The 17,108-nt window shown below is 40.5% G+C and overlaps 1 protein-coding gene across 1 annotated transcript in view; it reads right to left on the bottom strand.

Annotated features, from left to right (window-relative positions):
• Positions 1-12,824, bottom strand: part of WASHC4 (WASH complex subunit 4) — a 57,288-nt gene extending 44,464 nt beyond the window's left edge. The window contains exons 1-7 of the mRNA XM_036759210.1: positions 12,695-12,824; positions 7,907-8,046; positions 5,274-5,327; positions 5,117-5,182; positions 3,434-3,479; positions 2,964-3,031; positions 860-942 (exon numbers count right to left, since the gene is read on the bottom strand). Coding sequence (XP_036615105.1) covers positions 860-942; positions 2,964-3,031; positions 3,434-3,479; positions 5,117-5,182; positions 5,274-5,327; positions 7,907-8,046; positions 12,695-12,755 — 518 coding nt within the window. The 5' untranslated portion in view covers positions 12,756-12,824. The remainder of the gene's footprint in view (positions 1-859; positions 943-2,963; positions 3,032-3,433; positions 3,480-5,116; positions 5,183-5,273; positions 5,328-7,906; positions 8,047-12,694) is intronic.
• Between the last annotated feature and the right edge of the window lie 4,284 nt (positions 12,825-17,108).

Here is a 17,108-nt window from a genome sequence, read left to right as displayed (position 1 = left end):
ACAACTCAACAACAACAACAGACAAGAAAAAAGTGGCGAGCATATCAGCTTGGGATCGGGAGACCTGGTTTTTAATACAGACTCAGTGATTGATTAGCTTTGAGAATTTAGGAAATCACTAAGTTGCTGGGGGTCTCAGTTTCCTCATTTGTAAAATGAGGATCACTGGACTAGGAGACTTCTAAGAATCATTTCAACTCTAACATTCTATGAATCTAAGAATCTACGTCGCGGTGACCATGGGTCAGTAACATTCCACTCATTAATGAAAAAGACAAAATAACTGTCTCCCTGAAGGGTGAAAAATAGGAACAAACATTACTAGTACCTTCTGGTCATAAGGTAGAAAGCACAGTGGATCAGGAGTCAGGAGACTGGATGCTCATCCTGCGACTGCCACCAACTTACTGGGTGAAATCAGGCAACACTCACAGCCTAAGAGACGGCAGACTTGGCCCTGTCTCTCTCCCTACCAAGCTACTATAAGGGTAAAAGGTGATCGTATTTGTGGAAACTGCTTTGGAAAATACTCTACAGCCCTGAGTTACTCTGTGAAACTAGGTCCACATCTGTATGGAAAGCTAAGAAACCCAAGTTCTAGCCTGCCTCATTCCTGTAAGCCTGGAGGAGTGAAAGAGAAACGGAAGGCCTAGAAATTGGAGCAAGGCTAATTTTCTCATCTAAGGTTTGGATTCATTTGAATTTAACCAACATTTATAAACAAACCTCTGAGATTACTCTGTTCAGATTCTAACTCAAACATAGCAAGATCTATTTCTGTTAATAAGGTAGAATTAAAGAAAAACAGCATTTTATGTGTCTATAACAGAAAAGCAAAGGTATTTCTGAAAATCATTACTTGTTATTGATATAAAGGGCGGCCAATTGATGGACTACATTCATCACCACTTCATAGCACCGTGTAACAAAACATGAGAGTTCCTGAAATGACAAAGGGGGTACAAGTTACACAGTTGTTTTCTCCAAGTATTTTTTAAACTGAAATTTATGGTACACAAAATCAAAATCACATAACCTTCATTAACAGCCCAGTTAATCAGCACACCCAGCTGATTAATGCCCTCCAGCAAAGGGCACGCTCTACACCCTCTTTGGAACCAGCAAAGCAACACTCACAAGGGATTAGCTTCATCAAAACTTTAATCTAAAAGGAAGAAAGCTTCATGCCACCACCTAGAGGCAGACCATGCAGCAAGCACGGGAAAATCATTTCTATTTGCAAGAAACAGGTTGTTAACTAAGAGTCAATCCATGGCCTTTCCCCAAAATTTACGACAACTTCTGCTTTCTACCTCTGAGTTTATCATCTTTAGGAAGGATTATCTGGCTGATTAAGCCTAGTTTGCTAACTTTATTTTTCCACTCATAAGACAGTTGAGATTTGCGCTTATCACTCACAGACTGACAAGTATCTCTTCACCACCCCAATATATAGCAGAATCACCTTGAGGTTTCTCACCGCTCTAATCAGACTTTACTTTAGAAACTACTGCTTTTCTCAAAGATATAAGAAGCTTTTTATTTAGGTGGGAAGTAATTGGGAGATTTTTTATTTCTTCCTGGTTCACCTTCACCCAAATCAGTTTAATTTAATTTTGCATTTTATAAAGTCCTCTGAAATTACTTAATTAATTTAAATTTATTAATTTAATAATAATTTATTATGATAGGGTTATTTGACTTGACTGTAGTTACTCAAGCTGGCTAGGCCCTGGGTCTCCAGCCTTGGGCCTATTCTGTCCAACATTTTTATCAGTTATTTGGATGATGTTCTTTGTGGCCTGCTTATCAAATCTGTGGTTACTACTAAACCAGGAGGGACTGCTAATATATCGCATGACAAAATCTTAATCTCAAAAAGGATCTCTAACAGGCCACATATGATCATAGGCTGAATCCAATTAGAGGGAGTTTGGTACAAATGTTAAATACAACAAATCCAAAAAATTCCTTGAGCAGAAACCTTAACTGAACTAATCCTCCTGCTAGAGCCTAGAAACTCCAGCAGAGCTCAAAGGAACCATCCCCTCCTGAGACACTACCTTTTGGGGCTACCACACCCCACTGTCGACACATAGTGAGCTTGTGGTCCACTAACACCCCCAGATCATGTTTAGTTGAACTGCTGTCTAACCATCTTATACTTGTCAAGTTTAGTTTTTGATCCCATGTGTATAATGCTTTACGTTTATCACGATTAGACTTCACTCTAATAAATGAGCATCCTAGCCCAACATTCTTGCCTGTCAAGGTCTTTGGGATGCTACACTCCAATGTGAGAGCTACACTCTTAGCTTTGTGTCATCCAAATATTCAGTAAGTACACCAGCTGTGCCTTTATCCAAGTCATTACTGAAAATGTTAAAGAGAACAAAGCCAAGGACCGATCCCAGCGGCATTCTCTGTCAAAGTCCGGCCAGTCAACCATTTCCCCATACAGTTAAATGTGCCTTTCCATCTGGTCCACAAAAATACCATGACAATCAATCTCTGTGGATCAATGAGGTCTTCCTTTTTATATAAGTGACCTTCCTGCTGTTCTTCACACATGGCCTCCCACCTCCATACCTTTGCACTAGCTGTGCCTGATGCCTAGAATGCAGTCCCACCTCTTTAAAATACCTTGCTTTCTTCAAAACTCTGCTAAAGCAAAACCTTCTCCACTAAATTTTTCCCAATCCACCCACCTGCTACTGCCTCGCCAATGCCCCACAAAACCATTCACTTTGTAGTTACTGTACATATTTTTACATGTACTTATTCATGTACATGTTTTCTTCTTCTATAAAACATAAGCTCCTCGAGGGCACTTGGTGCTTCACTGCCTCACACAGAGCCTGGCTCAAAGTAGGCCCTCCAGAAAGGCAAGGTGACTGGTTGATAACTATAGGATACAGGAGACTAAAAAAAAAAAAATTCCAGGAAAATTGCAAGTCAGTTACCTGTAAGAATGAAATGAATCTCCCCATCTGAATTTGGCAATCACCTTCTGCCATGCTGGAATCCGTGGCTTTAAAAAAGTAACAAAGGCAATCAGATTTCAGAGAAGTCAGCACTCAGACTTAATCAACAAAAAAATACCAGTTTTTAACTAAAGTACTATCTTTAACTGTGCCTAATATCACCAAACTGGTATCCTCACAACTCTGCTCAAGTGACAGCGTCTACATGCCCACCGCCAGGGCCCTCCCTCCCAAAATACACTGTGCTTAATTAACTCTGTATTTATGCTGTATAACTCTGTATGTGTACATATCCTGTACATATCTACATATATATTTCTCGTCTCCCCCATGACAAATGTAACCTTCTTCCAAAAAGGGATTGTTTTAGACTTTGTCTTTGTAAACCTCCATCATGGGGAAAGAAAGCAATTATTAGCACACCAGTTTTTAGAGCTAAAAGAACTTACCTCCTTCCCCATAAAACAAAAGACCATTGTAAAATTTCGTTTCAGCCTGTTTCAAAAAGAAAAAAATTGTGTTTTTAGCAGGTACATGAGCTTTGTCCATACACAGCTAAGCATAAGAAGTCTAAGGCCACAGGGGTACCTATGACACCATTTGGTGGCTCTGTGATCTCCTGCATGGCAGGACTCCTCCCAACACCAACAAGTACAAGCTGGGATGTGATTTAAGGGCTGCCCTGTCTTGGTCGACAGCTTATCAACCATCCCAGTCACCCAGACTTCAAATCTCAGGGCCCCACCCTACCTGCCCAGCCCTCCTGATTCTGTGCCCACAACACAGCACCCATTTGTACAGCCTTTGCCCACATCCACTACCAGCAGCATCATGCAGGCACTCCCACAGTGGTGGTCCTCCTGCCTCCCCCTCCTCCTCTCATGGCTACCTCACATGGAGCTGCCAAAGAAGGAAAGTGCCCATCTTGCTATCAGAAGGCTCAAGGGTGCCACCTCTGCCATTAGTGACTCTATGGTCATGGGCAAATCTTTCCACCTGTCTAGGTCTCAGCTCTTCGGGTAGAATGAGGGTCCTGTGTAAGAGGATCACCAAAGGCCTACCTAGCTCTCATGGTCAATTACTGACTCACTAGCTATGCCAGATTGAACAAGTCATGTCACCTAAGCCTCAGTTTCCTCTTCTGTAAAATGAGATTGTTGAGAGGAAACTGCTTTGTTAATCTGAAAATGCTACACAAACCAGTCATCCATGCAATGGACAAGTCCGTGCAACTCATTCTACTGCTCAAATGGCTTGCGTGGCTCCCAACTGCCACTGGATAAAGTGACCACTCCTCAGCATGACTCTCAGCCCTCCACAACCCTAGCTTTCCCACCTCCTTTCACACTGAGTATTATTATATATTATAACCTTGGATGCAAAGATAACTCCGCATAACTCTTATAGCTCTTCCCTGGGCTCATCCTTCCCTGCTCTCCCTCAGTGCACATATTCTCACTGTCCTTCAGGCCACTCTTCAACTCTGAAATCCTTCTCTCCCTTTAGGCTCAACTCCAGCGTCACCACCTCCAGGAGACTTTCCTTGATCCTTCTCTAAGCTCTCAGGCTGTTCTTCAGAATTTCTCTGCCCTCCCTTTCCCTTTGCTTCCTTCTCTCTATTTCTCTGTCTCTGTCTCTGTCTCTCTCTCACATACATACACACACACACACACACACACAATCTACAGGCTCCCTGAAGGGCACTTCTGTATCTTTAATAACTAGTATAATGACCCACAGATACTAACTGTCCACTAAATTGCTCAAGTCCATATAAAATGGGCTATTTGTAATCATCAGGATAAAGTTCTATTTCTAGTATTCTCAAAATAATCATTTCTTGCTTCTCCTTTTCTACATTCCTTCCTGCTTGCTTGCCCATTTTAATTGGTCTACATCCCCTAGAACAATACAAGAGTCTAAGAGACAAAAGGGAGCAGCAGAGTTAGGGGCAAGGTTAGAAGGGAACAGCTGCCCCCAAAGCTTTTACCAGCCCTTTGATGACCTGAGCTAAAGTTCAAAGGACAGTGGATTCAACAAATACCATTCAAGCTTTAAAAAAAAAAGGGGGGCCATATTTGATGGATTATTCATTTGAAAACAATCAATTTTAGAGAATATTTAATAATTACCTCATATTTTAATTTCTTGATTTCACAACAAAGAGCAGCATACACAGTGATGACTTTGTTTAAGACCTGGTTAATTAAGCAAAGTGGAGAAAAATTTTAGCATATATAATGTACATAACAGTTTTTATTTTAATATTTAGCTATCAAGATTCTTTACCTTGTTTTCTGTCTTTATGAGCTCCAAAAGGGAAGACTGTTCATAAGGCAACAACTATTTAAGAACAAGGGAAAAAACACTTTTTAGTTTGAAAACTGCAAACATATCAGGGCCCTAGTTATGACATGCTCACTACTACACTAAATGCTGCACTGCCTCCTTGGCTCAAAGCAGCAGGGATCTTTTTGCAGCTTCAGCCCATCTTGCATTCTGCCCTTTAGGGCCAAACGGAACAGGTGCCATCCCTCTTCCACATGACAGTCCTTCACATCACTGACAACATCGTTACACTGTGCCCGCACACACACATACCCTGCCTCCCCGCCCCATCCTGAATCATCTCTTTTCCAGGCCAAATATCCCTAGCTCTATGAATTAATTAAGACAAATGATTAAAAAGGAAAGGAATGAAACACAAAGAAGGAGGCTTTTGATAGGATACAGTTCTCATTTAGGTATAATTCCACTGGGCTAATTTTGGTTGTCCCCTGAATTCTTAGGCAGCTTCTGAATGAAAATGAGTGAAAGCGCAAGCTAAAGCATTAGGGGGAAAAATAATCCAAAATATGCTTATAAGATGTTTTCTCTGAGTTATCAGTTACGCCATAGGGAGCACCTGAAGGTGTCAACCTCCCACACCCAAAGTGCCCAACAAAACACTGAGTCTCAACAAAAGTAATAGGATTAAGACAGAAAACCTTTTATCACTGGGCAAAACCATGGCTCTCTCATATCAGGAGCATAATAAGCAATTCTGGTCCCCATTTTGCAAAAACGAGATCTACCTTTCAAGTTCTCCAGCAAATGCCACCACTCCATGAAGCGCCCCCTCCAAGGGAAAGTGATTGTTCCTTCTCCTTTCAACTACAAGAACACACAGAGCCTCTCGTGGCACTTGACACATATATACCATGTATTAAAAGTTATCTGTACACATCATGTCACCTCCATTTACTAAACAACTGTGTTTTATTTGTTTGGCTTGCAATCAGGGAAGACAATAAAATGTTTGCTAAGTGAATAGTCAAATGACAGGAGGGCCAAAGAAGGGTAACTACAACAGCCCAAAAAGGGAAGAGGGCAGAGTAAAAAGATGAGCATTCTAGGTGTGGAACCAGAGAGAAATCATGAAAGTTTATAAAGACACAAAGAGCATCACTCTTACCATCACATTATGGCACAGGAAGAACAGGAGACATCTCCTTAAAGTTGTAGAAGTAGGTTTAAGACAAATAAAAGGAAATGCTTTCACGTGGTCATTAATAAACTTTTAGAACTCATTACCCAATGAGGTGGCACTGGTTGAATCCACAAAAAACACTGCAAAAAGTTAGAGAAACTCACGAATGACTGACCCTTTGTGGAGATTTTTAGGGAAACTGTAGGATATTTGGGAGATCTGTCACTAAAACTCTGGCAGCCAGAGAATTATGCCCTCCTAACAACACGTCCACCAACATAAAAGAGTGGGACAGTGGGAACAGCGTTGGATTGGGTTCAAATCTCAGATCTGCTGGCTTCAAGGCCTCACGAGGGAATTCATCCATCTGAACCTTTTTACTGTGGTCCCTTTTAGCTCTGCAGCATATGAAATTACTGGAGTACATGGATTACAAATCTGATCCAATGTCAATTCTTATATTGTTGGAATAGATTAACTCTTTGGGAAAGAAATATATATTGAGAAGGACTTTGAAAAAAGTTTATTTAGTGGAAGATCACTGCAAGTGTGGCAGAAGATTGCAGAAGCGGGGTGGAGATGAAGAGGAAGGGCAAAAGAAAGTAAGAATTAGAAAAGCTAAAAAGAACACTAAGAATTTTCTAGTTTTAGGACTACAATTTAAATATTATAATCTTGGATGCAAAGATAATGATGAGAGTTTTGGGTTTTTTTTAATGATAAGGATTTTTAAGTCTCAGGTTATTTTTCCTGGAAGAGATGTATGATAGTGGATTTAGTCCTAACCTTTAACTAGATGAGAACTTAATGGCAGAAGGAGCTGCTCTTCCCACTTAGAGAACAAAAAGGAATCACCATACATCAGAGCAGGAGTTCTAGGGCTGCTCTGCCTCATTTAGATCCGATTCACTTACAAGCTGAGACATCACCTCCTGATGTCATTGGGACTCTTTGAGAACAAAGGCCAAACAACAATTCCTGGGTTAAATATGAGAGCTGCCTGACTCTGGGAGATCCAAAGAAGATGTAGAATCAATCGCTTTCTGAGAAGAAAACTGAGGGGGAAAAAGCCAACCATTTCAATACAATTCTACCTAGGAAAGAGATGGCAGAAGCCATAGCACTGGAGCTGACGCTGGAACCAGGAGCTCAAAGCTCATCTCCTGGCTCTGACCTGAGTGCAGCCAAACCAGGCCACCTCTGTGAGTCTGAGGGTGCTCACCAGGGAACAGTTTGCACAGTCAGCCTTTCACTACCGGCTGACAGGGCCGTGGGAGGGAAAGATGTGATTCACCTAAAAGTACGATGAAAACACGAGCAACTGAGGTAGGAACTGAGACGCAGCACACGTCCTCTCAGGAGGCCTTCCGACCCATAAGGTTCTAAATTCTTTGAAAGAATATTCCTTTAAAATGTAAAATGTAAAATTCATTATGCAATAAACAAAGCTGACCTTTAGTGCTATAGGGTCAAGCCTGAAGTCCCAAACATCACCAACGGAGCTGTCCAGCGCATCTTCAATTCTTCTTAGCTGAGATGTGTACTCCTCAAGAAATTTCCCATAATTCTTCAGTTGGACTTCAGCATGAATTTCTATAAAAATAAATTTCAAGACAATAGTTGATATGGCATACAGCAATATACTCAAGAGAAAAAAAGCTTTTCTTCTCACTTAAAGGTGATATTAATTATCTAAACGTCATGCTATGATACTAGACCTTCCTGAAATTACAGATTCAAAGTTAAAAGGGATCTTTCCTCTGCCAGTGGATACACTGATTTTTCTGGCATCTAGGATGCTACATGGGAAGCTTTCGTTATGAATCACTTATGAGTTCTGGCTAATCTAACAATTATCCTACAACCCTTCAGAATAAAGACTTTGCCCCTTTAACCAAAGCTTCTAGAAAGCCTCGGATCCCTGGGAAAAACCAAAGACAACTGAAGGTGCAATCGATATCTGCGTAAAAGTATTATTACACAGTAGAGGTAATATATTTCTAAAAGTATGATGTCACATTTAAGATCTTATTTTCTACATACTATACACCCTGAACTTAAAAAAATTTTCTCACATAATCTCTCTTCAAAGTCTAAATTTTAGCCCAATATAATTCTAAAAATCATTTCTCTCCAAAATGTGATTTGCACACTACATATGGATGAAATTTCTGAACTGGGCCTGTGACTGCACTGGTAGATTGCAGTGAAGAACAGCATCTGTTCCTGCAACCTGCAGTCTGAGAGGCTACGGGAATATTGGAGAAGCTGGAAATCCTGAAGACCTGGACTGCTGTGGGGCTCTGGACAGGTCCCTTAGTCTCTTAGTGAAGTCTCAGGCAACTATGATATACAATAGTCCATCCTTGCAATTATACAAATACATCACTCAAGTTAGAAAAACTGCACTATAACTGTATCCACGGAGAATCTCATATTCAAGTTTCATATGTAAATTATTTCTGGAGAAGGCAGATTTTTTCCAAAAATGATTTCTAAGAAATCATTTACTTACAGTAGCTATCTCCTCAGATAGTTATTGGGAGACTCAAATAAGATAAAGTATATTTAAAGCATCTGACAAATGTCCATTATTGCTACAGCAGATGAGACAGTCTTAAAGGCTCTTTGAAAGCGTAACTCTCAAGGCTCAGTGCACAGAGCGGTAGGCTTGAGAGTCAGGAAGACCTGAGTTCAAATCCAGCCTCAGACACCAGCTGTGTGACCCTGGGAAAGTCAATGGACTTCTGCCTAAGTCTCCTCCATTCTTTCCAGCACTTAGCACAGTATGTGGCAAAAAGCAGTCATTTAATAACTGACAGACTGACTCTTGAATATATGATTGTCTAAAAGACTATAAAAATATACAACTAATCATCTTACTTTAACCTTCATGGTGAATCTTTTTGTTTTCAAAGATGATAGAAATTTAATTGCAATCAAAATTCTGTTCCTTTTTATCTTTGTGTTAATATTGTATTCTACATTTTTGTGTTCTACAAAACCAAAGAGTTAATTCATCCATCCCCTAATGTCAGGAACACCTAAGTCCTTCCTAAGTGCTATAGTACTAAACCACAATACATAACAAGTTAGGAGACCAGGACTTGCTTCCTCATTTCACCAATGACTTATCTGAGTATTAAGATCCTTTAGCTAATCAGTGTTCTTCTCTCACAGTTTACACCCATCCAATTCTTAACTATAATAAAGTAGTGTTGTGGGGGCAGTTTAAGAACAGGGACAATCTCCAATGTGACACAGAATAGGGAAATGTATCTTTCCCATAGCTCTAGTTAACTTACATTTTCTCTAAGACGGACCAAGGAAGACATCTCACTGTCATTTCAATGTAAATTGTCTACATATGTGAGGGCAAGGAGATATATTTAAGAACAGACAAACTAAGTTAATGTCAGAAATAAAGTAGAAAGTTGTTTGTTACCAAATTCAAGCAAGTTTTACTTCTATGAGAGAATCTGTTCATGGCTGGACAATTTGTTCATTACTAGATCAGTCATACACTGGTGAGAAAATAGGTAACTTGTTAAAATATTTTAAAGCTACCTTCTCAACAAAACAATTTAAGTAAAATCTGAGAGAAAATCTACCAAAAATGGAGTCATTTAAAATGCTGTTAACATGATTTACCTTTTATAAATTTTGTAGAATGCAAGAATAAGAGAAAATTCTGCATGAGTAAAGAAGTATATGAAAACTACAAGTTTGGTTAATAATATACTGCTCATAGTAATACATAAATCTCCCAAAAAGGAGGAAAGGAACATATCATCCAATACATTTCTAAAGTCCTGAGCAACAATCTCTTTAAAAGATGTTTTGTAAAAAACTGCAAACTCTGGAAAGTCATATTAAGTTCAGTACTTAATGCTGGCCACCCTTCATGTAGAATCTAATGAAATTTAACTATGCTGTAGTTAATTTTTTTTTAAAAAGTGACACAAAATTTGGTTAGAATTCAAAAAGCATATAAAACTGTAATGATAGAGCTATAATGTAGGAAAATCTGTGCATGTAAAACACTAATTGACTAGAGATCTACAATCCTCAATTGTCTATATAATTCTACAGAATGCTTACTTTGAGATACACTTACACACATACATATGAGACGTACAAACACGGCCAATTACTAAGTCTTACTAAACAATAATAAGGCGTAAATTTCCAAATGTCGAGCTCTACTAAGTATAACTGTCCATTAAAATTAGGATCACATGCTCTCAGAAAAACTTGGAAATACATGAGCTGATGTAAAGTGAAATGTGCTACGTACAAAGTAATAGCAACATTGGAAGATGATCAGCTGTGAGTGACTTAGCTGTTCTCAGCAATACAATGATCCAAGACAACTATGAAGGACTTATGACGAAAAATGCTATCTACCCCCAGAGATTGAACTGATGGTGTCTGAATGCAGTTTGAAACACACTTTTTTGTACTTTATTTTTCTTGAGGTTTTTTTTTTGGTCTGTTTTCTTTCACAACATGACTAACATGGAAATGTTTTGCATGACTACACATGTATAGCCTATAACGAATTGCTTGTCTTTTCAATGGGGGGCCCAGGGAGAGGAGGGAGGAAGGGAAAGAATTTGGAGCTCAAAGTTCTAAAAATGAATGTTGAAAACTGTTTTTACACATAACTGGGAAAAATAAAATACTAAATAAAATTTTTTTAAAATGTAAAAAATATTTAGGATCATAGAATTTAGAGCTGGAAAGAACCTCGAATCATCTAGTTCAATGCCCTAATCTAACAGATGAAGAACAAGGCCCAGAGAGTTGTCTTGTTCAGAATCAAACAGCTAGGAAATAATTAACAGAGCTAGAATCTGAATCCAGGTCCTCTGACTCCAAACCCAATTCTGATAACTCAATTTCATCAAGCAGAACACCACACAAATAAATTAACTTTAATGAATAGAGATTCTCCTAGCCAAAAGAGCAGCTGCACTAAAGAATGCATCTTTGAACACTGCTTAATGTGAAACAACCCTCACCCCTCCCAAATCACAGAAGCCCTAAAATACACAATTTTTAAATAATGATCCAAGCAAAGATTTTCTTTTTTTTCTAAAAAACCGATAATAGGAAAGTGGAGAAAAGAAAGAAATGAACCAAACTCTCAATAATTTGGTTTCAAAAGAGAAAAACAGGAAACAGGAACCCAGACATCAGCTTATTTAAGAACTCCTCGCCCTGAGAAACTAGCCCCAAACCCAGGAGGCCACCAGCAGAAAGCAATCTGAACTCCCCAAGCATGCAGGCAACAGCAGGGCTTCTCCAGATGCTAAACATACCATCGCTAGGGCTGTTACTTCGGGTGAAGCTTCCTCTAAAGTCCCAACTAAAAACCCACCTCCTACAGGAAGTCTTCCCAAGATCCTCTTTAATTCAGTGCTTTCCCTCCATTATTTCCTATTTATTCAGCTGACAGCTCTGTTTGCTTGCTGTCGCCCCCATTAGACTGTAAGCTCCTAGAGGGAAAGGGATGACTTTTGCCCCCTTTAGTATCCCCAGCGCTTAGCACATTGCCCTGGTACATAGTAGGTGCTTAATAGATGTTTGCTGAATTAAAGTGAATTGGAATGAAGGAGGGAATGGGGTGGGGTGGAGGTGTCACGGGACTTGAGGCGGGGAGAAAGAAGGGGCACAAACTGGGGGGCTTGGAAGACAATCGAGGAGAAGATGAGGGTGGTCTAAGCTGGGAGAGAAGTGGGGAGGGGGCGAAAGGGCAGCGAGGGAGGAGGGGAACAGTCTGGGGTGGGGAAGATAGTGAGGAATGGCGGGGCAGCCTGGGAGGGGAGGATGGAGGGCACTGGGGGAAGGGGGCACAGGTGAGGAGGGGGCAGAGAGGGGAGATCGGCGTCGGGGGGGAGAACGGGTGGGGAGCAGTGGGAGGGGGATGGTGGGGAGGGGTCAGCTTTGAGGGGGTCAGCCCACGGGGGTCAGCCTGAAGGGGCTCCACCTAGGGAGGGTCCGTCTATGGGGTCAGCCTGGGGGGACAGCCGGGGGGCCCGGAGGAGGTCAGTGGTGGGGGATCGGCCTGAGGGGAGGCTCCGGAGGACCCTTGGTGGGGGCAGGACACGGAGGTGTGCGGGCCGGTTCCAGCGTGGAAGAAGGGGAGTCCCCAGGGCCGGCCCTCAGCTGGGACACCAGAGCCTCCATCCCCAGCCGTCCCACCACCGCCCCCTCCCTGTCCCCTCCTCCACCTTACTTTGCGAGCCGTCGTCCAGACGGTCAAACTCCCAGTCCGGGGATAGAGTCTCCACCGCCATCGCCCCAGCGACAGCCCGAGTGGCCTCGCCCCCGTGACTGACGGGCAAACGGGAGAGCACGTGACTTCCTGTCCCGCCCCTCTCCTTTTCCAAAACTCGGATATGCATGCTCTCCCCGCCCCCTGCCCCGAGGGCCGCCGGGAAATAGAGTCCCCGAATGAGGCTCCGCCCCTGCGGCCGCTTCCAGTCATGCCTCGGTTGGTGGCGCCGAGGCCGGGCGGCCCAGACTTCGAGACTTTTGCTGGGTCTCAGAACTGACAGGCTCCTCCTCCCCTCTCCCAGCCGGAGCCGACCCCTCTGTAGCGCTTCGAGGCGCCCGGGCCCTCAGTATACAGCGAAGCGACGTGGAATCGTGACAGCCGTGGGGGTCACAAGATTGTGTCAACCCCCCTCTTTTTACTGAGGAGGAAACTGAGGCCCAAACAGGGCCAAGTGACTGGCCCCGGTTCCCCCAGGGGGTGTCTGAGGCGGGGACCTCCGAGGGAACGCCAGTGATGCTGACGATAATGTTGAGGAGAATGAAGATGACGACGAGGAGGAGGCGCGTGATAGCGGCTCAAGGGGAGCAGATCAATACATTCCCCTCCTGGCACCAGGATTGGAGAGAAATCACGACTGTCCCAGAGTCCCCGCGTTGGGAGGACCCTCACAGGTAATGCCGGGTAGCAACCACCCTCCAACATCTATTAACCGCCTACCGTTTGCAAGATACTGCGATTGTACACATTCTTATGTGTAGTGACAGTAATGAGTATTTATATAACTTGTAAACCCCTTTAGAGTAACTCATAACATGTATTGTGTTAATGAAATATATATATGCATCGTCCATTGGTATGTATTTGCAGTGCCTTCGTCTATCATATAATATATACTATGTTATTGCATATATTATTAGAGTATATATACTATCTATACTTTTATTATATTTATGCATTGTATATTATATATCTTTTCAGTGCCTTGCATCTATCATATAATATATATACCGTATTATTACGCATATATTATTGTAGTATATATACTATTTTATTATGTATATATGCACTATATATTATATATCTTTTCAGTGCCTTGTATCTATTATATATACTATGTTATTATTCTAGTATGAATACTATTTTATTATGTATATGTGCATTAGATATTATATATCTTTTCATCTATCATATAATGTACGTACTGTTATTACATATATTATGTTATTATAGTATATATAATATATACTATCTTATGTATATATGCATTATATATTCTATATCTTTTCAATGCCTTGTATCTATTATATATATACTATGCTATTACATATAGTATATATGCTATTTTATTATGTATATGTGCATTATATATTATATATCTTTTCAGTGCCTTGCATCTATCATATAATGTATATACTATGTTATTACATATATTATATTATTATAGTATATATACTGTATACTATTGTATTATGTATATGTACATTATATATCATATATCTTTTCAGTGCCTTGTATCTATTGTATATATGTACACAATGTTATTACATATAGTATATATACTATTTTATTATGTATATGTGCATTACATATTATATATCTTTTCAATGCCTTGCATCTGTCATATAATATATATACTATTTTATTATGTATATATGCATTATATATTACGTATATTTTCAATGCCTTGCATCTATCACATAATATACATACTGTTAGTACTTATATGTAGTATATATACTATCTTATGTATATATGCATTCTACATTATCTTTTCAGTGCCTTGCATATGTCAATATTGTGTTAATTAATTTTATATATATAGTCATTATACATATATATTTGCAGTGCCTTACATGTCAACTAATTTAATATATGCATATATTTGCAATGCCTTGCATACATCACATAATGAATATATAGACACATTAATATAGACCTATTATATATAATACATAGGGGGTTTGGGCTGGCTTTTATATAACGCTTCAAGATTATGTGCCTGTAATTCTCTCCCTCCTCATCTCCACCTCCTGGCTTCCTTAGAGTTCCTGCTAAAATCTATTAGAAGTCTTTCCCTACTCCCCTTGATTCTAGTCAGGGTTTGGGAACCTGTGGCCTGGAGGCCACATGTGGCCCTCTAAGTCCTCAAGAGTGACCCTTTGGCTGAATACAAACTTATAGAACAAACCCCCTGTATCTGGTTCCTTCTGTCCATTGATTATCTCCAATTTATCTTGTTTCCACATTGTTTGCACATAGTTGTCTGCATGTCATCTCTGCCATTAGACTGTGAGCTTCTTGATGCCAGGAATGGTCTGCTTTTCTTTGTATCCCCTCTTGCTAACTGTCACATGGTAGGTGCTAAATAAATGCTTACTGACTTGACTTGATTATTATTATTACTAAAATATAAGCTCCTTGAGATCAGGAACTTTCTGACTTTTTATATTTATATCTGCAGTGCTTGGCAACATAAAAAGTTTTTTCATTCATTCATTTGGGGGAAGAAACCTAAAATAAAATTGAATATAAATGTTGTCTCATTGGATTGGGAAGCAGCTTTGGAGTCACTCCTCTACAGATTTTTAGCCCTGGAGTCAGAAAGATCTGGTTTCAAATCTTGCCTCTGGCACATTCTGGCCAAGTGACTCTAAGTGAGTCAAAACATCCCAGTACCCCAGGCATCTTATAAAACTATTCCAATTCAACTGGCATTTATTAAGCGTCCTCTACCAGACACTATGCTGATGATAAATTCCTCCAGAATAATCCTTGTCTTCTGTGGGGAGAAAAACAACACATAAATTCAATTGTAAAGGATCTGAGGTCACCACAAATAAAATCACAGGTCCTGCCCCTCCAAAATATATTTTTTTTTAAATTTTGTTGGAGGGGCAGCTAGGTGGCACAGTGAGTTAGAGCACCAGCCCTGGAGTCAGGAGAACCTGAGTTCAAATACAGCCTCAGACACTTGACACACTTACTAGCTGTGTGACCTTGGGCAAGTCACTTAATCCCAATTGCCCTGCCTTCCCCCCTCCAAAAAAAATAAAAATGTAGGAAAAAAAATTTTGTTGGATCCCAGCTTGATATTAATCGCAATGATGATAATGTTAATAGCTTATCTTTAGATTAGGGCAGCTAAGTGGTACACTGGATAGAGTGTCGGGCCTGGAGTCTGGAAGACTCCCTGAGTTCAAATCTGGCCTCAGACATTTACCAGCTGTGTGACCCTGGGGAAGTCACTTCACCCTGTTTGCCTCAGTTTCTTCACCTGGAAAATAATCTGGAGAAGGAAATGGCAAACTACTCCAGGATCTCTGCTAAGAAGACGCCAAATGGAATCACAAAGAGTCAGACACAACTGTAACAACTGAACAACATCATAGGATTAAGAGCTAAAAGAGACCCAGGAGGTCTTTTCCAAGCCCAACTGAGTTCTTTACATATTTTGTCATATTGGATCACAATATGACATAGTTAGAACTCTCACAGAACTGGAATGGATTTCAGAGCCCTCTAATTCAATTAATACCTGAGATACTCTTCTAGGTTATCCCACACAAGTAATTATCTACCCTCTGCCTAGAAATCTTCATAGAGGAGAACCTCTGCACCTCCCGAGGCAATGAAGCTAGAACTGTTGGCAGGTTTGCCTTACATCCATATAAGCCTCAAGCCAGAATGGGTCTCTGAGACTTCTTTCCAGTGCCTTTGAGTCTGCCTTGAGGGGCTGAAATAACAAGGTTAATCTCTGTTCTATGGAACAATTGCTCAAATATTTGGAGATAAGTATCATATCTACCTACCCTAAATCTTCCACAGGCTAAACCTCCAGCCATCTGGTATTTATTAAAGGCCCATGGCAAGTGGATAACAGCTCCCACCTGCTGGGGGTTTAGATTCTGCTGGGAATGGGGGAGAAAGGGGAGTGGTACAATATCTCCCAGTTCCTACAACAACCTTCACTAAGCATGTTTTTAATGCCCTTTACCATGCTGACTCACTTTAAGACACTCCAGAGAGTTCAAGGAAGTATGGTGTGGTGGAAAGTACTGGAAGACCTGGGTTAAAATCCTGCCTGTAAAATTTCCTAATTGTATGACCAAGGATAAATCATTTAACCCCCTCTATAAAATGGGGTTGGAGAGTTATACCAATGTCTACTAAAGTCATTTTAAGCTCTAAAACGATGCTCTTATAGTTAGTCCTTCCTAAAAGGTAGCACCTAGTACTAACTGAATACAGTATTCCCAAAGTGGTCTGACCAGGAAAAAATATAATAACACAACAAGCTGGATCCTAGGGTTAAAATTAGAAACAATCTTCATTTGCAAAGTTTACTATCCAGTGAAGGAGAGAATTAGGACAT

This window comes from Trichosurus vulpecula, chromosome 5, assembly GCF_011100635.1.
Source record: "Trichosurus vulpecula isolate mTriVul1 chromosome 5, mTriVul1.pri, whole genome shotgun sequence".
In the NCBI taxonomy this organism is placed as follows: Eukaryota; Metazoa; Chordata; class Mammalia; order Diprotodontia; family Phalangeridae; genus Trichosurus; species Trichosurus vulpecula.
The sequence above is the reverse complement of the archived record's forward strand: the minus strand, read 5'-3'. Positions and strand labels throughout refer to the sequence as shown.